At 40.6% G+C, this 22,025-nt stretch overlaps 1 protein-coding gene across 4 annotated transcripts; it reads left to right on the forward strand.

Annotated features, from left to right (window-relative positions):
* The first annotated feature begins 1,317 nt into the window (after nt 1-1,317).
* On the forward strand, nt 1,318-21,524 carry LOC122073009 (zinc finger CCCH domain-containing protein 55-like). 4 transcript variants are annotated; one of them, XM_042637484.1, is made up of 4 exons: nt 1,318-1,496; nt 17,866-18,363; nt 18,555-21,102; nt 21,203-21,524. In XM_042637484.1, exons 2-4 carry the CDS (start codon nt 17,969-17,971, stop codon nt 21,230-21,232), a joined length of 2,973 nt encoding a protein of 990 aa, XP_042493418.1. In that variant the 5' UTR covers nt 1,318-1,496; nt 17,866-17,968; the 3' UTR covers nt 21,233-21,524. The 4 variants fall into 4 exon arrangements, with proteins under 4 accessions (XP_042493418.1, XP_042493419.1, XP_042493421.1 ...); XM_042637485.1 differs by having other exon boundaries at nt 18,561-21,102; XM_042637487.1 differs by having other exon boundaries at nt 18,567-21,102.
* Nucleotides 21,525-22,025: the final 501 nt, after the last annotated feature.

The following is a 22,025-nucleotide window of genomic DNA, read 5'->3' on the forward strand; positions in this document are numbered from 1 at the left end:
CTTGTGTTCATCATCAATTCTCACTATCTATGTTTTATGGTCATAAATATTCTTTTACCGTCCAATCAGAGGGTTGATGAAGGGATTCTTTTTTCAACGTCTATGTAAAGAGATTGGGTCCAATAAAGAAAAAAAAAATGTAGCTGATGTAACTTATGGGATCTTTTGAGTGGGATACGAGAAATAATTGTTTAAAATTTCTCCCAATGAGTACAGTCACTTTAACAACGAACCATTTGACTTAGATAGGCAATAAATTTGGCTAGTATATAATTTAGAATCAAGTTTCTTCGCATGCATGATCAAGAGAGAATCCTTTGCCCATGACCATCAATATTGTTAGATAATCATTGGGAAATGTATTTTCAAAATGATCAATAAGGGATGAGAATTTGTTAATGGTATAAGAGTCCAATCTTATCATCACATCACTAGTTGATAAGGGACTTTTCTTTTCCCACGAAGGAAAACTTTTGCCATAATTTAACAGGAGGAAGAGGTTTGGCATACTGCTGGTTTCCTTGAAACTAACCGCTCAACCAATGAAAGTGTTGAAATAAGAGGGACATGGAGACTTTTTCAAGGGGAAGGCTGCTCTATCTAATCCACCAATCTATCACATGGGAACGATATGTACTAATTTGAACTAGATTGGGGCCACGTCCAAACCAATTGATAATTAACTATTAGTAAATACTCTCCCCATGATAAAATTTACTATAGATTTTTTTTTTTTCTTTTTTCAGAAAATATAGCATTATATATTAAGATAGGGGGAGGAAGATACAGAGCGAGGGAAAGAAAGTCCCTTGTAGGGCATTATTGTAGACCTCACTCTTAACTAATTACTCATAGGAGATGATGAATTGTCGAATATGGGTTTAGTGTGATTGGTTAGGTCATTGAATGGAGGGTTGACTCTCCCGGACTCTTCAAACGTAGGCTCAAATTGGTCCCCCCAGGTGATGGGAACCGGTCCCCAAAACCCTAGAATTGCCCTTTCATATCTGATAAGATCAGTCCTGAACGATTCCAATCCGATGGGACTGGATTGATCCAAATCGGCCATAGAATCAGATCGGAGGGTCAGCCCATTTGATCCAATTTTTAGAACCCTGGTTCAACCCTATCCGGGCTGCTGTCCATAGACTATACTCCATGGTTCGAGACGAAATAAGGAAACCAAAGCTTTCTTGGAAAGCACGGTTCAAAATCATCCTGACCGTTAATTTCATGGGACAGCACTGTTAATCTGAGCACCGTCGATTTTCGGACCCTCAAGATGAAAGGTCGATTGTTGCGTGAACACCAGATATTTTTTTCTTCGACTGGCATAGCAGGGTATGAGTTCCCTTTTCTCAGTCTCTCTCTCTCTTTCTCTCTCTGCGCAACAATGGCGGAACGTCTGATTCTAAACTCTTCACAGCGTCGTTTCGACTCACTCACTTGAAGGTTCTCCTTCTTCGTGTTCAAGAACGGGTTATCTTTGATTACTGGTGAGTTTTTCTTTTATGTTTCCCGGATTCACTTTTTTTTTTATTTTCATAATACTCGATGACGCCCTTTTAGGGTTTTTCATTACGATGGTTTATTGTTTACCCGTACTCTGAGCTAAGTTCCATGCTATTGAAATCTTTGAAATTTCCTATTGGGTCCGTTATGTGTTTCTTTATAGGATTCGTTGATTCCCGAGCATATTTGTTTGGTTTCAATTCTCTGATGTTTCGATGTTTCGATGTTTCGATGTTTCGATGTTTCTCGGGTATGATTGATAGCTGGGGATGAGCCCCGTATTCAGTATTATCTCCTCTTTCTGTTCCAACGCCCAAAACAAGGGGAGATAATGTGGTTGAATTGAAACCGAAGGAAATTGGTGCTCATTGTCAGTGGAAGAGTTTGACAGTGTTTCCCTTTACAAAAATGCTTTCAGAAGTCTGGTTCTTTTTTTGAAAACTTTTATTTTATTTGTTTCTTCTTCATTCAGAACGATTTCAAGATACTACCTGATGTTCTTTTCGATGGTTTATGTACTTTTTCTTAGGTTCTGCAATTTTTTCCTTTTATTTTTCTTTCTGTTCAGGTGGTTTTTTGTGTTTCTGTTCTCCTGTGCTTATATTTCTTACCGTCCACTTTACGGATTTATCTTATAGGGCGAATGGATAGAGGGGAAAAAATGGGTTTGCTTTGTGTAACTACAATAGGCTATACTGAGCCTGTCACCATACCAAATTTGCCCTCCTCTGGTACAATGGTGGGTGATCTTCTTTTGTCGTGTAGGAAGGGCATAAATGGTTGTGCTGGGAATAGCTTTTTTAATCTTATATGGTTTGTTTAACAAGTAGAATTTCGAGGAAATAATTCGTATGTATCTTCTTATTGATCTTCAGTATATAGATACAGCAAGCTATACAACAATTCCTACGATCATCTACACAATCATGGGAACAGTTACAATACAATGATGGCTAGAATGGCTACACAACAAATCCCACATCCAGCTCCTCAATCACTTGGAACAACAGAAGAACTGGAGGCCATAGGGTTGCTTGCAAGTTGGATAGAGTGTTGACTAATGAACAGTTATTGTCTCTGTTCAATTCTGCTGATGTTTCTTTTGCTTCCCCAACTATTTTTGACCGTAGCCCGGTTGTTCTTCACATCAAACCATATGTCTCCTTTGCCCCCAAACCTTTCAAGTTTTTTGACATGTGGACTACCCATGAGGATTACCTCAAATTAGTTCAATAGGCATGGGACAAGCCGGTGAAAGAAAAAGGTCTCTGATTTGATCTTTTTTTCTCCAAAACTGATAGAAGTTAAATACTCTTTGAAGATCTGGAATTCCTCTACTTTTGGTAACATTTGATCTGCAGCAAAAGTACAAATCTGATTTAGGTACTGTTCGTAAAGGCCTTAGGTTTGCGTTAGTAATCTAGTTTGGCAGGTGAGGAGGTCCTTGCTAGGAGATCATGTGACCTCTTTGCTAGGGAGGAGTGGTTTCTTAAACATAAGTCCATGATCATGGCTGAAAGTTAAGTGACTCCAATTCAGGCTTCTTCCATAAATCGCTAAAATCTTGGCACATTGCTAGCACCATTTCCAAACTGGTTACAAGCAAGGATTAAAGTATCGGTCGCCGTATCAGTCGGCCAAAATTAAGATACGTATCGGAGGGTATCGTATCGTGTCGGAGATACGCTAAAGATACGCACATAAATGGATAGGAAACATTTTTTTATACACTTTTGCGTAAAAAAATAGTTAAAAAAAGTTATATATTATAACATGTATTATGCATAAACAGTAAATTGAGAGTATCGCACTAAGAATCTAATGTTTGTAGTTGTCCCATAAATGTAAAATCCTTGTTCCCAATCTTGATTTCCACTTTAGTTAGAGAAAAATGGTTGGCAGCAACTTTGGAACAAAAACACCTCAAAAAATTGTGTTTTTCTAAAAATTACCCATTTTGGCCATTTTATGACCTTATCGGTATTCGATTCACACCGATACACACCGATACGTACCGATACGTACCGATACATATTAATACATACCGAAACATACATTTCACTTTGATTTTGAATTTTCCATAGAGTATCGGTGCGTATCGATGTGTATCGTGAGATACATATCGATACAAAAGGTTTTAAAAATTTCATATATCGTATCGGTCAGTATCGTATCGGTAAGGGCCGATATGGTACGATATGGACCGATACTTTAAACCATGGTTACAAGGGATGCGATTGAGTTGCTAAAGGTAGAAGAGATGAAGAAGGAATCAGTTCACTATTTCTTTGGGCTGTTCAGACTGTCCTAGCTTCCAATCAAAGAGAGGATTGCTGAAGGATTTCTTAATAAATTTCTCTCTGAGGAGCACCAAACATGCTTGGGGCTGTTCCTACTAAAGAGGAGATTCTTGCAACCCGTAAAGCAAATAAGCCCAACAAGGCCCAACAAAGCTCATGATCTGGATGGTTTCGACATGAGTTTATTCACATTGCCTTGGAATATTATGAAAGGTGATTTTGTTTGTGTTGTGCGGAGCTTCTTTATAAATCCATGTCAAATAAAGGATGTAAACCAAACTTTCATGTGCTTAATTCATAAGGGGCCTGATCTATAACGGAGTTTAGGCCTATGGTTCTTTGCAATCTCCTTTACAAATTCATTGTGAAGCTCCTTGCCAACAAACTCAAAAAGGTGTTTGATCTAGTTAGTGGAAACCAATCGGCCTTTATTGAAAGAAGTTATATTGGAAAACATCCTCCGATTAATGAGTTTAAATTGAAAGTCCTACACCCTGGATGCAATGATGAAGTTGAATATCCACAAGGCTTATGACCCTTTAAGGTGTTCTCAAAGGTGTTTTAGCTATAATGAGCTTTCCACATAATCCCATGGGTATATCATTTTATCAACGCTGCCTACTTCTCTATTTTGGTGAACGGAAGCCCTACTGGTTGCTTTGGTAATAAGGTGGGGATCAGGCAAGGCTGTCTTTTGTCCCCTTACCTTTTCACTATAGCCATGGAAGTTAGGTCTATAAACATTCAAAGTAGGGTGGACTAGAATCTTGTTGATCTCTTTCCTAAGTGTAAAGGTCGCTCCGTTAGCTCACTTTGCCTTTGTAGATGACCTCATGGTTTTCACAAAGCTAATTGTTCCTCCCTAGCTACAATGATGTGCATTATATCCTCCTTTATTGCTATGTAAGGCCTTTAGGTTAACCGGCACAATTCTCTGCTATTCTTGGCATGCATCTCGAAGGAGAAAAAGGATAGATTGAGAAGCATCTCAAGTTTCTCTTTGGGTCACCTTCCAGTTAAGTACTGGTGTCATCCCTTGATCTCTTCAAAGTTGACGGCTTTCCATTGCTCCCTATCCTATGTAGCCATAGGAAATGACTCCAATTGTGGAAAGCAAAACTTTTGTCATATGTGGGTCATATGGAATTGGTTTGATCAATCATATAAAGCTCCTACATATATTGGACTGGAGTCTTTGGTTTGCTTTTGCCCTCCAGCCCTTCCCCGGTCAACTGCGAAAAACCTTCTCAATTCAGTTGCCGATTTTTTAGCCTATCTTGCTAGTTCAAGCCCTCTTATGGGTCTTTTTATTGGTTCTGCTTTCACATGCTCTTTAGCTTGCCCTGATCTTGCATAAGGTGGAATCCTTGATGAGTATATTTTGTGGAAAGGCGGTGACAACAAGAAGTTCCTTCATACAATATGTTGAGGGTAGGCTGGGGTTTCAGAGGTTGATCAGGTACGAATTGTCAAGTTGGTATGGAAGCTTGTTCATGAGGGAGGAAGCACTTAGGTTGATTGGTTTTACTCTTGCAATTTCGCTCAGGACTCTCTATGGATGGTCTCTTTACCATTTGAAGCTTCCTAGTCTCAGAGAAAAATCATGAAGCACATGTTCTTGGTCGCTGATGTCATCAAGTCTAGGATTGATGATGGGTCTGCTACCCTCCTTTGGTTGGACAATTGGCACCTGCATGGCTTGTTGATCAACACATATGGTGACAAAATTACGTATGACTCAAATATGGATAAATTGGCTAAGGTTTCCTCCATTATTCTTGAAGGTGCTTGGCGGCCAATACCTTCATCTTCCCTCAGTTTGTTCGAGTCTTGAGGTGCTTTGCCAGTGATAGCTAGAAGAGCCCGTGGGATTGGTGATCTGGTCACTTGGATAGTAACAGGCTCGGGCATGTTCTCTTTTCCTTGGCTTGAGACCTGGTGAGATCTCTGGCAACAAAGGTTCCATGGCATGGTGTTGTTTGATTCAAAAGCACATTCCCCACCTTAGTTTAATTGTGTGGAGAGTAGAGAGCTCTCACCAGGTTGCTCCCAACTCAAATTCTTCTCTAATAGAAGGAACTTCTTTTCCCCCATCTTGTTGCTCCTTTTTTTTGGAATGCTTTGGAGGATGTTCATCACTTATTCTTTGTGTGCCCCTTCTCTCATATCTAGGACGGACTTCTTTGTAAATGTTGGCCGGCTAGAAGAAGGATCCTTGATTTTGATAGGGAATGGAAATGGGTTAGGAGAAGTTTCAACGGGAAATCGTGCATTGACAAGTGGGCAAGATTGACTTTCGTGTGGCTATCTATCACATTTGGATGGAGGGGAACTTAAACAGTTGGGCACTTGGGCTAGGACGTCAAGAACTTTTTAAAAGATTTGGGACTTTTATCTCCTTTGATGTTTGGGGCAAGATTGATCTCCATGCTGCCTTTTGCTTAGATACCCCCGAGAATAGATGATGCAGATCAAGCCTGCAAAAGAAGGGGGAGTGCTGGTTCCATGAAACCAGACCAGCCAGCCCTAATGTTGGCCCGTCAAGCCAACCAAAAGCAGAAATTACTGTTCACGTGGACAGTACCCGTGAACAGTAACTTGGTCCCTTTTTGTTTCCTTTTTTATGTTAAAAAGTAGCCAAAGTCAGATTTAGTCTTCTACAATAGTCCTTTTATTGTCTTATGTTAGTTTCGTAGACTTAGTGTACAAGCCAGAGTTAGTTACTAAAAGTTATTAATTTCTATTTTATGTTAGTTTCCTTTTTTAGTTTGTTACTAAATTGTAAGGTTGTGCCTAGCCTATTTAAAGAGACCTTTGTAATCAATTTGAGGAGATTGAATGAAGTTTATTTGAGATGGCTATATGTTGTTTTGCTGTGGGATGCAATTGAATGAGAGGCTCTAGGTGAGATGCCAAAACCTAACCTTCGTCTCCCCCTTCTCAAACCCTCCATCGATTTTTCTTTTCCTTCTTTATTTTCTGTTAGACATTGTGAGAGAGTGATTCAAGTGTGCTTAAAAGTGTGATTGAAGATCTAGGACCACCCACCAAGTTCATATTGAAGTTCAACCATAGGCCCTAGGATCGATCTCATCTTGTCAGGGTTTTTGAAGCTGATCGATTAGGGCCATATCTCCCTAACCAGCCACCTGATTGGAAAGCCCTTTGGAGGGTTTGTTCTCCACATCAAGGAGGCCACTCGACCAATAGCTTGATTCCAACGGAAAGGCTGTGTACTTGGAGTTTTCCAAATTTCCCAATTGTTTCCTAGTTGGTAACCTACGTCAAATCTCCTAAACCAGCTAACAGTTCAAGCTCATCTTTTGAAGGATACCTATACATCGTACAAGTGTTCTTCACTCCAATTTTTGAGGATCATCCAAAGCTAGGAACCCTAGTTTCCGAAGAGTGGTTAAAAGTTTCCTAATTCATGTTGACAACATCTCTCTCAATTCAGCCAGCAGAGTTTGTTTAGATTTTGATGGTTTGTTCCTTCATATAGGATCTCCATTCAATCCAAAGTTCAGCTCCATGTGAGTTGTGGTTTGCGAGTAATCAAGGTTTTCTCTGTTCAACGAGAATTTGAGATCTTGCCTTTGATTAGGTCCAATGTAATCTAGTCTTACATCAATAGGTTTATTGTTTCTTCTTGGGGTCTTCCAATTCAGTTGATTCTTGTAGGTAGGGAAGTCCCTTGAGGGTTGGCCTTGGGTAATATTTTCTTCCTTTTCTTCTACTCCCCCTTAATTTGGGGGAGCTAGCCTTGTATTCTTTGCACAATATGATAATACAATGAATCAATGATACAATCATCTGGAGGAGTCCAGGAAGGGCTTCGACATCCACTATTTCTGCCTTTTTTTTTGGTGGGGGGGGGGAGGATGGTGTGGAGTCTACCCTTTCTACATCTCTTATGCCTTCAGAGTCAATACCAGTGATTAAAGGGTGCTATAGAAATGGTAGAGATGAGGGGCTATTGTTTTCTTTTATGTTTTTATGTTACTTAGGATTTTCCACAATTTGATGCATGAAACATTTCTTACATTATATCGCATATAGGTACTCTGGGGTGGGAGGTTGATTCCCCTAGACGCTATTTGTTTAGAGGGCTTTTGGTGAGATAGGTGAGTTGTACGGTTTTCCCACAAACAAGGTAAAGTTGATGTGTTTGTTTACTTGGGGTGGGAAATTTCCTAGACAAAATCTTCATGTCAGGCTTTCTTGTCTATTGATGTGTCCTTCACTCCAACCCCTTCCAAAGTCCCATGAAATTGGTGAGACTTTGGGACGGTTCAACACAGAGTTCAGTTTTGTAGCCTTCTTGAAAGTCATCACTTTGCTGGTGATCGAACTCTATCATTGTTCGTACTTTGGGCTACCTTGTTGTGGTTTGGAAAGCCTTTTTTTATTATGGTAAGTGAAATTCCATATCAACAGGCTCGACAAGAGCCTCCTTGTCAGTCCTTTTGCTGCCCCGTTCGGTTATTCCAAATTGTTAGTTTAGTGCCTTTGTTATCGGCAATGCACCTCATTTCTGTACTCCTTGGAGAAGGACATGGGACATAATGATATTGGAACACGAAAAATACATTTTATTTGCTTAATTGTTATGAGAGAGCAAGGTCCGTTTCGGAAATTTTGAGAATTGGTAGGATTCACAGTAAAGTTGCAACGGTTCTTTGATGCTAGAGAAGAGCCCTAAACTTCGCCTTTTCACAGCTTGCAAACTCAAAATATAAAGCCATCGGAAACAAGAGGATTTTAATTCCAGCGAAGCTCTGCACGGCTGTGGGAGACGACGAAGTGGAAGACAAGGATTCCAAGGCCGGAGTGTCAGAGGACTTGTAGGATTCCGACGACGGAGCCTCTAAGGTAGGTGGTGTTGAGGGTCATGGAGATATAGATGATAGATGGGTTTGTTTGTCTAGTGACAATCAAAGCATCTTTGGGCATTTGATGCCATTTTGAAGGCTGAGGCTTCTCCGAATGTTGGGAGCTCCCGAGAAAAAAGTCATCGTTGGCAGCCATCTGGTGGTGGCAGAGGAAGCGGCGCCACTCATTGTAGAGAGAAATGGTAGTAATGGGGCTGAGGAGTGGGGCGAGGGATTCACTCTTCTTTTTTTTCTTTTTACATGAAGGAAGATCTCTCTGCCCCCTGCTTCCTCCCATTCTATCTACTTTTCTCCCATGGCTATCAAACAAGGTTGGGCTGGGAAAGTCCAGCTACCCCCAGCTTTACTTCTCTTGCCTTTCACCCCACCAATAGGTGGGACCCATCTTGACAACTCTCCCACCGCACCCTCCCCTCTATCCAAACAGACCATAATGTGTCTCCATTCAGTTGTTTGTAGGATGTGATAAAATATGTATTCTTTCCCCTTAAATTAATTGAATCTACTCCAATATTTAGTACATTAGTTAGTTCTCACCTATGTTGGCATTTCACTAGTTTGTGACAAATGTCGGTGGATGGTACTTGATTTGTTCAATCTTCTATTCCAAGTTTTTGCATGAATGTATTTTGTTATGTCATATATTTTGCATTATTTATATGTTTTTGAGTTGTAATTATATTTTCTATAAATTAGTACTTAATCTTTTGTGGGTTTCTCGTTATGTCCTGCATAGATTTTTCCCTTGTTGAATAAGATAAGTCACTAGAGAAGAAGGCCAAAAAATTTTGCCTAATGAGTTGTAAAACATGCATAAAAGAAACACATAGACAAAATATAGGTAATGCTAGACACCAAGTGGTTCCATCGCCTTGACATTGTTGAATATGATGTAGAGTTCCTTCTACCTTTTAGCTTTATCTATTCGAATATCATGGTTCAGATGGCTAATATGAAATATACTTTGTTGCAGTACTTCCTTGGGGTTGCTTCTGAGTTTGAAAAGGGGGGGTGGTGGTAGCGAGTCCCTCCAAAGTAGCTGATGCACTTTTTATAAAAAGTCTACGTTTTCTTTCATAAGACCACCTTTGGATATTCGTGCATAAGATTGGATTATTATTGGACAAGTGGCATCAGTCTATGTAACGTGATTAGTGCCAAGGGAAAGTTGAAATATCTTTTGTCTGATACTCCTTCTGCTGATTCGAAAGAGCCTTCTGAGATTAAGCCCTACGAGGATTGAATGCGTGAGAACGATATTGTTCTTCTATGGTTATGGATCAGCTTGGATCAATTTATTGCCGCTAATGTTATGTTTCATTCTACTGCCAAAGGAGTATTGGAAAATTTAAACCACACCTTCTTTCAAAAGAAGAATATATCCTAGGGTTATGACTTATATGATAAGTTGTTTACTTTCAAGCAAGGAGACTGATCTTTACATGGCTACTTTGATTTATTTGAGGGTATAAGAGCTCAATATCCATTAGCCTCTCACTACCAACTGGGAACAGTTACAACAACTTCAACGGGAAGAGTTCTATTTTGCAAAGTTTATGGCGGGATGAATCCCAATTGGTCTCGGATAACCAATTTGGTTTTATGCCAAGGAGATCTTCAACTGAAGCTATATACCTTCTTAGAAGACTCATGGAAACCTTTAGAGCTGGTAAGAAGGACCTTCATATGGTCCTTATTGACTTGGAAAAGGTCTACGACAGAGTTCCTAGAGATTTAATATGGCATGTCCTAGATAAGAAAATGATGTCGAGCAAATATGTGGAAATAATTAAAGATATGTATGATGACGTGGTAACAAGTGTGAGAACCAAGAGCGGCTAGGGTCGCGAGTTCCCTATTTCTATTGGGCTACACCAAGGTTCCGCTCTAAGCCCCTATTTGTTTGCTCTTGTTCTGGATGAGTTGACAAAAGATATACAAGGTGACGTCCCTTGGTGTATGCTTTTTGCGGACGATATTGTTTTGTTGGATGACACAAAATCAGGACTCAATGCTCAACTAGAGCGATGGAGATCTGCCTTAGAAACAAGAGGCCTTAAGATAAGCAGATGAAAGATTGAATATGTGATGTGTAACTTTAACCACTCTACAAGAGATAATGACGATGTGACTATTGAAGGAAGAGAGGAGGTTAAACAAAGTAACTATTTAAGATATTTAGGATGTATCATTAATAAAGAAGGCGATATAGAGGATGATGTATCACATAGGATTAAAGTGGGATGGACGGAGTGGAGGAGTGCGTCTGGAGTCTTGTGTGACAAATGTGTACTAGTAAAACTTGAGGGAAAATTTTATCGGATAGTCGTGCGCTTGGCTATGACATACGAGTCGGAATGTTGGGCCTTTAAGAAGCAACATATTGATAAGCTAGGGATAGCGGAAATGTGAATGCTAAGAAGGATGTGTGGGAAAACTAGAAGGGAAAAGGTAAGGAATGAACAAATTAGAGCAGATCTGGGGATTGCCCCAATTCCTGACCAGCTTCGAGAATGTCGTTTGAGGTGTTTTGAGCATATTCAAAGAAGGCCATCGGATGCACCGGTAAGGAGGAGTGACTTTATTCAGATAGGAGGATCCAAAAGAGTTAGAGACAGGTCAAAAATGACCATAGGAGAGGTTGTGAGGAAAGACATGCACAAATTAGGCCTTGTCCCAAGAAGGGTTCTGAATGGAGCAGATTGGAGGGCTAGGATCCAGGTAGCAGACCCGCTTTAGCTGTGTTCTACTTTGTTAGTGATTACTATTATGTCTCTTTTAACGCCTTCTTATTTTCTCTTTCTTTGGCTTTGCTTGGATCCATGTAGCTGACCCCATTAAGTTGGGACAAGGCTTTGTTGTTGTTGTTGTATGGCGGGATGTATCCTGATTATTGGTCTATCAAGAGTCAACTTCTTGTTGGGGGCAAGGTGCCCTCCTTCCATGAGTCTTTTGCATGTATTCAGCGTATTACCGCCACTTTTCCACCAGGTACGTCCCCATCTCCTAAAGAGAGCTCTGCTTTTGTTGTTCGTCGTCGCCGAGGATCTAACCTCTCTGGAAAAGGGCATGGCTCATGAGGTGGTCGTGAAAGTTGCGGCTGAGGCATAAGTGGCCAACAGAGTGATCAACCTTTCAGACAATGTGCTTTTTGTGGACGCCTAATCACACTATTGAAAATGATGGGCTAAACAAAGTGGATTCCACATTTCACTAATCTGTTGTGCAGATGGTAGTACTACAAAGGAGTTGTTTGGCGACACTAATACTACCTCTTCATCTGGAGGTTCCTCCTCAAGTATGTGTCTCGAGATGACTACAATCACTTATTGAAGCTTATACATAATCTCCAGACTATGACTAGTTCCTCTTCTTCCATTGCCAATCTGGCCCACATTGGTGCTTCTGCTTCTCTTAGTTCTTCCTTTTCCACTTCGTTGATTATTGATTCTGGTCATCTATTCATATGACCGGTAAGTTTGGGTGGTTTACTTCTTTATCACAAGTTTCTAACTCTTCTCCTATTATACTTGTTGATAGCTCCTTTACCAGAGAGGCTGGTCATGGTAAAGTTTCTACCATTGACTCTATGACCTTGTCCTCTGTTCTTTAAGTTCCCCAGTTACCGTCCAACTTATTATCTGTTAGTCAACTGACCAAATCTATTAACTGATGTGACCTTTTTCCCTTTCCATTCTTTGTTTTAGGACCTTCAGACAAGGAAGACGATTGGTGGCGGGCTTGAGTACCCGGACTTTATTATCTACATGGCATTGGTCCATCTACTACTGTTGGTGTTTCCCTTCTTCTATGACATTTTCGTTTAAGACATCTATCTCTATCCAAGCTTCAACACATTGTTCCTAGCTGCAAGTCTACTTCTATTTTGGAGTGCAAAGCCTGTGAACTTGGGAAACATTATAAGTCATCATTTCCTGCTCGTAGTGTTTAGAGAAGTCCGTCCTTATTTTCTTTAGTTCATTCGGGTATCTGGGGTTTGTGTCCTGTTAAAAATAGGTTAGGCTTTTCTTACTTTGTTGCATTTGTGAGTGACCACTCCAGATTAACTTAGGTGTATTTGTTGATGTATCGTTCCGAATTCTTGTCTATTTTAAAGTATTTTTATAATGAAAAAAAACTCAATTTGATATTTCCATTAAGGTCTTTCAATCTGATAATGCATTGGAATACACTCAATGTGAAATTTCAACCTTTTGTTTTTCCACTGGTATGATTCACCAAACTAGTTGTTCCTATACCCCACAACAAAATGGGGTTTGCTGAATGGAAAACTGATACTTATTGGAAATTACTCGATTTATGCTCTATATTAATGTTCCCAAGCATTTCTGGTGAGATGTTCTCATTGCATGTTATTTGATTAATAACATGCCATCTTCTATTTTAAATAATCATTCTCCTTTTTCTGTTGTGTTTCCTGAATCACCCTTGTTTTCGTTGCCATCTCGGGTTTTTGGCTATGTTTGTTTTGCTCATATTTTACATCCTCAAGTAGATAAGTTGTCTCTCAGACCTGTGAAGTGTATTTTTCTTGGGTATTCTCGAACTCAGAAAGGGTATTGGCGTATCGCTGTTATTACCTGACCCTAACATTACTTTCTTTAAAGTACTCCTTATTTTATCCTTTCTTTTCCTAGTTCTATACATCCAATTGACAGTACTAGTGCCCCCTATGCCTGTCTTTGTGCCTTTTTTGATGATGTTTAGGTCTCCAAACCAAGTGTATCAGCAGTACATGAATCCAATGTAACCTATTCTTGGTCCGCTCACCACTACGCTGACTCCTTTGGCTGAAGCTCCATCAGACTTACCTGTGGCTCTTTGTAAAGGTTTCCGCTCTTGCACCCAAAAGTCCATGCTTGCTGATCTTATTGAGAATTATGTTTCTATATCTCACTTCCCCCCTGTCTTTACATAATCTTGCCTTGTCTATATCTACTAACTCTATTCCTCAGAAAGAAAGGCTCCGCATTCTCCAAGTGGTTGATCTTAGCGTGTTAGCCGCCGCTTTATTTCGTATAGTGATAATGCTCTCTCTTTCTTAGTGCTCCGCCCAACAGAGAAATCTGGTTGCACAACTTTCTCTTATATGTCTATTTTCTCTGATTTGACTCAGCTTGAGGCTTATCAAGAGACCTTATCTCATCCTGGGTGGAAGTGGGAATGGAAATAGAAATGGATGCTTTACTCTCTCGACAAACGTGGGCCCTGGTAGAGTTACCTCTTGGTAAGGATCTTGTTCGTTGTTGGTGGATCTACACTATTAGGTATCATCTAGATGTTCAGTTAAACGGTTTAAGGCTCGTTTGGTTGCGAAGGGCTTCACTCAGACTTTTGGTGTGGACTACTTTGTGACCATCTCCCATGTTGCTCGTCTCAATTTGGTTTACGTGCTTATCACCTTGGCTATAAATTTGGACATGCCGCTCTATTAGCTAGATATCAAGAATTCTTATATGTAGATGTACAGGATGAAGTTTAAATGGAGCAGCCTTTGAGGTATGTTGCTCAGGGGGAATTTACACTGAGTATGTAAGCTACACAAGGCTATTTATGGTTGAAACAATCACCTAAGGTTTGGTTTGACAAATTCATCTCATTTGTTACTAAATGTGGGTTTTCTCAATGCTACTCTGATCACTTAGTCTTTGTTCATCGCCAAGGTTCTAAAGTGATGGTGTTAGTGGTTTATGTTGATGACATTATTGTATTTGGTAATGATACATCAGGCAACTGGCATTATAGAGGTAAAGTATTTTCTACATCAACACTTTTAGATGAAAGACTTGGGATCTCTCAACTATTTTCTTGGTAATGAAGTTCTACGAAGTAAGAAAATGATTACTTTCTCTCAACGGAAATATGTGTTGGATCTTTTATCTGATTATGGTATGGTTGGATGTAAACCAAGTAATAATCCTATGGAACCTCATCAAAAGTTTAGCACAGAGTAGGGTGCCAAGTTAGATGATCCGCACTAGTACAGGAGACTTGTTGAGAAGCTTATTTATCTAACTATTACTTATCTTGACATTTCTTTTGTTCTGGGTGTGATTAGCCAATTTATGCAGTCGCCGGATAAAGTTTCAGGTTGTTGTATCTTAAGGTACCAAAAGGGAGCTCCAGGGAAGGGTGCTTATTTACCGACCGCATAAGAATGTTTGGTGGGGTATTCTGATGTTGATTGGGCTGGTGATGATGGTGATAGGAGGTCTATCACATGTTATTGCACATTTATTGGAGGCAATCTTATCTCACGGCATAGCAAGAAGCAAGCAAGTGTGGCTGGTTCTAGTGCTGAGGCGGAATATAGAGCGATGGCTCATATTGCAATGGAGTTGATGTGGCTGAAGTCTCTTCTTTAATAGTTGAGTTTTCCAAGTTCTCAACCTATGAAGATGTTTTGTGATAATCAAGCTGCCATCTACATTGCTAGCAACCCAGTGTTTCATGAAAGAACCAAACATATTGAAGTTGATTTCCACTTTGTACGGGATGCTGTTTTAAAGAAGCTGATGCTGACTTGTTGGCTGATCTGTTTACTGAGTCTCTCATTGGTCTTGCTTTTTGGAAATGTTGTTCCAAGTTGGGAAGGAAGATTTGTATGCTCCAACTTGAGGGGGTTAAAGTGTATGGTTCTATAGGAGTCCTGGACTCCTATTGGACCCTCTAATGTGGTCTCTATGGGTTGGTGGTATTAGAAGTAAGAAGTTCTCTCGATTGGGTGCTGTCCCTATCGTTAATGAGGTTTAATTAGATTCTGTTTGTGTTTTCTAGTTAGATTCTGTTAATTTTATCCTGTGTAGTTTCCTAGAAGTCCAAGGAGTCATTATCACATTGTAATTCTATCTTCTGTTTTGATTATAGAATAAAGCAAGGGTCAGAAATTGAACAATTTACAAGTTCTCTTGCTGAACTATTCCTCTTTCTCTCTTGCTACTGGTTAGTGATCACTGAGTTCTTCTTGAAGTTACAGTTATAAATACATTGTAAGAGGCATAGCCTCCCCTCACGTTTGGATGAATGGAATAGAGTTAATTCGGTTTCAAAATTGAGATTGTTTGCCTCCATTTGTTCCCTCCCCTCCCCGTGATCTTGGCCTGTTCTTCTTCTTCTGTCTATCTCTCTCTCTCTCCAAAACAATCTGGTTTCCCTCCTCCCTTATCCCGCGATCTCTCTGCTCTCTCATTCTCTTTCCCACCACCAGCAGATCCATCTGCTTGATCTGCTTGGTGAAAACTGATATAGATGATCAAAGGATTTTGATTTTCTCATTGAAAAAATCCAGTATGATTGGTTACAGTTGGATCACATTTGTATTGGACTATCAAGCACCATTGGTGTTTTCTATGTTAATAACTGCATGTATTAAAATGCACGCTACTATTTGGATGCCGCATATGAACTTATGAAGAATGGCATCGTTGTTTGGATGAAGTCTGGAATCTGATGGATGTTATAACTCATGATATGTGATTGTGTTTTACTTGAAATTAAAATGTGGACACGTGAAGCTAGGGTGTTGACATACCTGGGACTTAGCATCCAAATGGGTCCCTTTTGGATTTCATCACAACATTGAAGAAAGTGTTGTAACTAATTGTTGTTGTTGTTGTGGTTTTTTTTTTTTCCGCCGGAGTTCTAGTCCTTATTTTTCACTAGTAAATGTCTCAGGAGGAGAGGGTTTGTTTGTCAAATTTTCTAAATGAAGAAGCATGATGATGCCAATGAGGTTGGCAATGCTGTATGTCTCCAAAATCCTATTAAATAATGATTTAATACCTACAATCCATGTTTCAGAATCTTCGCTATCTAAATATTTTCTCTTGTATGCTCATCAGTTCTTTTCATAGGTTCATTTCTAACATTCATTAATTAGCAGTATCTAGACTCTAGAGCCAAAGGAATGGTGAAGTGTTCTTGGGATTTGGGGACTCATAACTCATTGTCTTTGTTTGGAAGATCTGGACCAACCTCTGAATATCAGCCTCTCTGCGAAGCGGTGGTTAAGCTGCATACATAATGGCCCTCCCCAGACCCCGCAGTGGTGAGGGCCTTGTGCACTGGGTACGCCCTTTTTTCTTTCAAGAGATTAACTGGGCCGAAAATCAGCTTGAGCATATTGGTAGCAAGTTGTACTTTTTTTTTTGGGGGGGGGGGTTGGAGTGCTAAAGCATATTGTTTGCATCAAATGGCAAAAATCATAGTTTTGGCATAGGTTATCTTTTTGGTCGGGACCATGGGATCCATTCAGCATGGGTCCCAATCATTTGAATGTAGTAGGCACTAGTAAACCCAAATAGTAGTTTCACCTGGATACACACAGAAAGACGTTGGCACTTGCCTGTGCACACACCAGTGTCTTCAGACCATAGACAGGGTGGTTGGACTGTCTGCGCCATGGTTTCAAGTATCGGTCTTGTATCGGCCGTATCAGATCGGTATCGACTGAGACCAATCCCCGATCCCTGACCGATCTGGATCGGTTATCCATATTGTTTCAGGGGTAAAATAGTAAAAAATTGAAAGATACCGATTGGTACTTTAAAAAAAAAACAGGGCAAAATCGACCAACTGGATCGATATCGGCAGATACCGATACCGATACCGTCCCCTAAATACTTGGTCTGCACTGCAAGCTGATTAGCCAGGTGGTCCGTTCCAACACTATGTTTGTAATCGGAAAACCATTGACTGGTCAATTGACAATTCGGTCTGAAAGATCTGTCCATTTAGATGGTTCAGATCAGATGGTTGGACCGCTGAACGGTCCTAACCTTAAGAAGCAGCCTGTTTTATAAAAATATATCTGTCGGGCTGCACCCTGGTAGAATCAAACCAAGGACCTCCCTATGAAAGCACCAAGACTAGCCACTATGCTGCTGCATGTTTTTGGCTGATCATATCTCACAAAAAGTAACATATACCGTAATGAAAAATATGTTTCTTGAGAGAATCATTTGAACTGTCGATCTTTTTATCTGAACCTTTCAACGACAGGTACAGTTTTAAACACACACACATGCAGGTATACACTCTTATCTCAGTAAAAAGAAGGAAACAGGATGAAATTGGAATTTGAAAACATAATTCTTATGGGATTCTGGTTCATCTATATGTTCTTTTTCTTCTTATCTCAGATTATATTGAATCTCACCGGAGACAAGGCTGGTATAGTTAGTTAGCCAAAAATATAAGAAATAGGAAAGCAATCTGGATATTGCACCTTTCTAGAGGAAAACAATGACTGAAAGTGTCAAGAAACGCAATTCTAAGTGGGATTTGGTAGTGGAAACTGATGTCCCTGCTGAAAGCGGACATGGAAATATTTGTCCTGATAAAGCAGGCGAGCCCATTTGTAATAAAGAATCAAGCCCAGGATGGAATTCTCTGAAGGTTGCTGTTAGTCAACATCCAAGGTGGTCTAACATGGAGTTGAACAAAATTGGGAAGCATTTACCTGCAAGAAGAGATGCAGAGCAGGGTGAGAGTCCAGACAGAGACACTGATGGAATCTCGCAAAGAATGACAAGATGGGGTGGGGGTCGAAGTTACAGCTCCAGCGTATCTCCTGGCCCTGATGCCTGGAGACACCATGATCAGGGTCACTCACCAAAGAGTAGTTGGAGGTCGCACAGGTGCGTGAATTGTTGGATGAACCTAAACATATCACATATGTCCATCTCCATGAATGTTATGTTTCTTTTTCCCCTTGTTTTCTTTTCAAACAAGAGACTACTTCTGGAAAATAGGGAAGACCATGCTTTTTGGTTGTGATTATTTAAATTGGATTCTCTGTATTGCCTTTTTCTTTTGGTGCAACGTGCAGGAGCAGGAGCAGGAGCAGGAGCAGGAGCAGGAGTAGGAGTAGGAGCAGGAGCAGAAGCAGGAGCAGGAGTAGGAGTAGGAGCCCGCTCCATGGTTTTAAGTCGGAATCAGAGCACTGGAGAGACAGAAGCAGAAGTGGATCAGGAGTATCAGCTCCGACATGTAATGATTTTGCTGCAGGGAGGTGTAGGAGAGGTAGTCAGTGCAGATATCTTCATCAGGACAACCGTGACTATGGGGATAGGGGGCATTCAGAGCGTGGTCAAGTGGAAAGATGGAGAGGTAGGCGTGAGAATGGTCCAACTTCAGAAAGTGGGAAAAGCTGGGGAAGCAGGCATGAGAGAGGATCATTTTCAAGGCATTCTAATGATGGAGAGCTAAGAGATTACTCCCGAGACATAATTGCACATGGGTATGGAGACAGGGAGAAGCATGAGCTGCCCAGGAACAACAAATCTACCAATCCCTGTAATGATTTTCTGAAAGGCAACTGTTCTAGGGGTTCATTTTGTAAATATGCCCATCATGATGTCTTAGGTGATGGTCATGGTGGATGGTCTCCAAAAGATGTGACAAGAGAAAGGGTCCAAGACAGAAGGGAGGTACGTGAGTACGATCATGGACGTGAACCATCTAGAAATAATGGTATTCCTTGCAAGTTTTTTGCTTCTGGAAATTGCAACAAGGGGACACATTGCAGGTTCTCTCATGATGGTCCAGGACATTGCAGGTCCGAAGGCAGGTCTCAGGGTGATAGGTGGGGCCAGAATTTGGATAATGACGACAAGTCATGGGGAGGTCCAAAATGGGGTGATACCGCAGTGGCCCCAGATGTTGCCAAGGATGATAGATTGGGGCTCACATTGGACAACAAAGACAATTCATGGGGAGGTCCAAAACAGAGTGATACAGCAACCAGCTATGATGTTGCGATGGAGGATAAGTGGGGCCATAATTTGGGTAATGAACCCGATTCATGGGGAGGTTCAAAATGGAGCGACACAGCAGCTGGGCCTGATGTTGTGAAGTCTTCCCACTATAGGACTGACAATGGGGTTGGAAAAGTGGGTTTTAACGAACCATGTGCTACTAAGAGGTCTACAGATGATCAGTGGGGCCATAGTTCCGATAATGAGAAGAGACCACGGGGAGGTCCAAGATGGAGTGACAAAGCAGCTGAACAAGATGGGTGTGGATCTCCACATCGGAGTGAAAATAATGGTGCAACCATTAGTGTTCCTGAATCAATTGGTGGTAGCAAACCACTTGTTGCTGCTGCTCCTACTGCAGCTGCTATCATGGAGCGACATCCTTTCTACATTGATAACGTAGAACAGGGACAGGGTCCTCAAGATCCACCATCTCAAACTCCAAATGGGTTCTCTTTACCCACCTGTGAACAGAACACGACTCAAGTAGTTTTACACCAACAGCAACATTCTAATTCAAGAGGGGATGCTGCTATTGCATTCCCCTGCAGAGAGAGCAACAGTCTGCCTATGGTTCCCATGCCCAGGCAAAGCTTCAATCATGATGGCCAGAGTGGAAGGGTTTCGGGCTTTAACCTGATTCAGCAAAGTGGGCAAATAGATCCTCCACACCCTCCAAGTGGACGGACTTTGAATCTTAGTGGGAAAACACAATCAATAATCTCTGGTTCACCTTCAAATCTACAAGGTCAAACAACTTTCCATATGGGTGAGCCTATTACTAAATCAGAAACAGTGGATGTGAAAACATCAAACATAACTTCTGTAGCTCCGCTTAATCATAATGTAGTGACTAGTGAGCAGGTTGCTCACATAACTACCCTTTCAGCATCATTGGCTCAGATATTTGGAAATGGGCGGCAGCTTCCACAATTATATGCTGCTTTAAACCCCCTTAATAATACAGGCATGGTCCCTTCCCAGCCAAATGCTGCAGCACCTAGCACGACAGTTACTTTACCATCTAATGATCCTAGTCAAATCACCTGGTTTCAAAAGCCATATGATCCTATGGGTACTAGCATTGAATCAAGCAGGCCCAACACCAATGACCAACCCCCAGTGTTCTCATCAAGTCATGTTGAACAGAATGAAGTAACTGAACAGATGCCTTTAAAAAGTTCTGCTCCATCATCTCTTAAGAATGTCTTTTCAGAGGAAGCACTTAAGCATGAGTCTCATGAGTCAAAGCAGCTGGAGCCCATTGCAGCAGGTGAGGTTGTGGAAAAGAACGAGGCAAATGATCAGAGAAAGAAAGAGCAGGTAAATGGTGATCCAGAGGACAGGGATGTTGAAGGTCGGGTTGATGAAGAATGCAAAAGGAGTAAGGATGTGAAGGGTATGCGTTTGTTTAAGTTTGCACTGGTGGAGTTTGTCAAGGAGATTCTAAAGCCCACATGGAAGGAAGGACAAATGAGCAAGGAGGCTCACAAGACCATAGTGAAAAAAGTTGTTGATAAAGTGACTGGTACTATTCAAGGGGATCATGTCCCTCAGACACAAGAGAAAATTGATCAGTATCTCTCATATTCTAAACCAAAGCTTACCAAACTTGTACAGGTCAGTACCAATTCATTGTGTTTCAAATCTGGCTGAAATTACTTTCTCATTTGTCCTATTGAGTAATTCTGGTCTTGTTATCTTTTTTCTCCCTCTGCAGGCATATGTGGAAAAGTACCTGAAGAGTTAAGACTCTGCTTGAAAACCTTCATTTTATTCGTTATTTATGTCAAACATGATAATCTGTCAAATCATTGGAAACTTGTTTGTATATCTTGGTCTTAGCCTACTTCAATGTAGAGGTATGATTTTGTATATCCCCATTTTATATATGTGCTCCCTGAATTAAGTTGGCCCTCTTTTTCTGCATGTAGATATTATGCAGTGCGGACCCTTGTTGTTCAACGAATTGTTTGGTGCTCATCATTTTTTTTGGGGGATAATTTACTTCTTTCAGTGAATGGGAATTCTTGTTTTTAATCTATGTTAGCTCACATTCAAATTGCATATTGTGACTTTTATGTCTGCTAGTTCAATGGATTATGATATTTTTCCCCACTTTCTGAGCTGTTTGGTGAGAGTAATCAGTACTGCATTGTTTTTCTATCCTGCACTATAACTTTTCATATGATGCCTCCTTAAAGATCATTCTCCCACATTTTTCCATCAATTTATCCTTTTTGTACTTGTGGATTAAAACTAGTCCCTTCCATTGGGGCTAAAGTCTTTGGTCTGCATACTGATCAGCACAACTGACGTGATTTTATGACATTAGGAGAAACTGATATATTCTGCCCCATCCATTCTATCAAGTTGAGCTCTTTCTTTGTTTGTTATAGTGCTTAATTATCACTGCTCATATGTGTGGTTGGTTTTTCGAGAATGGCTTTTCTTCCACATGCTTGAAACTAGGTTTGAGCTGCTCACACTTTGGTGGCACAAAGATGGTTTTACTTATCATGCCGTCTCCATTCTATTCATCT

Source organism: Macadamia integrifolia, chromosome 3, assembly GCF_013358625.1.
Source record: "Macadamia integrifolia cultivar HAES 741 chromosome 3, SCU_Mint_v3, whole genome shotgun sequence".
In the NCBI taxonomy this organism is placed as follows: domain Eukaryota; kingdom Viridiplantae; phylum Streptophyta; class Magnoliopsida; order Proteales; family Proteaceae; genus Macadamia; species Macadamia integrifolia.

Coding starts and splice junctions, on each gene's coding strand:
- LOC122073009 (XM_042637484.1), top strand. CDS start 17,969: ATGACTGAAAGTGTCAAGAAACGCAATTCTAAGTGGGATTTGGTAGTG. Junction 18,364..18,554: donor AGTAGTTGGAGGTCGCACAG/GTGCGTGAATTG, acceptor TGCAACGTGCAG/GAGCAGGAGCAGGAGCAGGA. Junction 21,103..21,202: donor AGCTTACCAAACTTGTACAG/GTCAGTACCAAT, acceptor CTCCCTCTGCAG/GCATATGTGGAAAAGTACCT.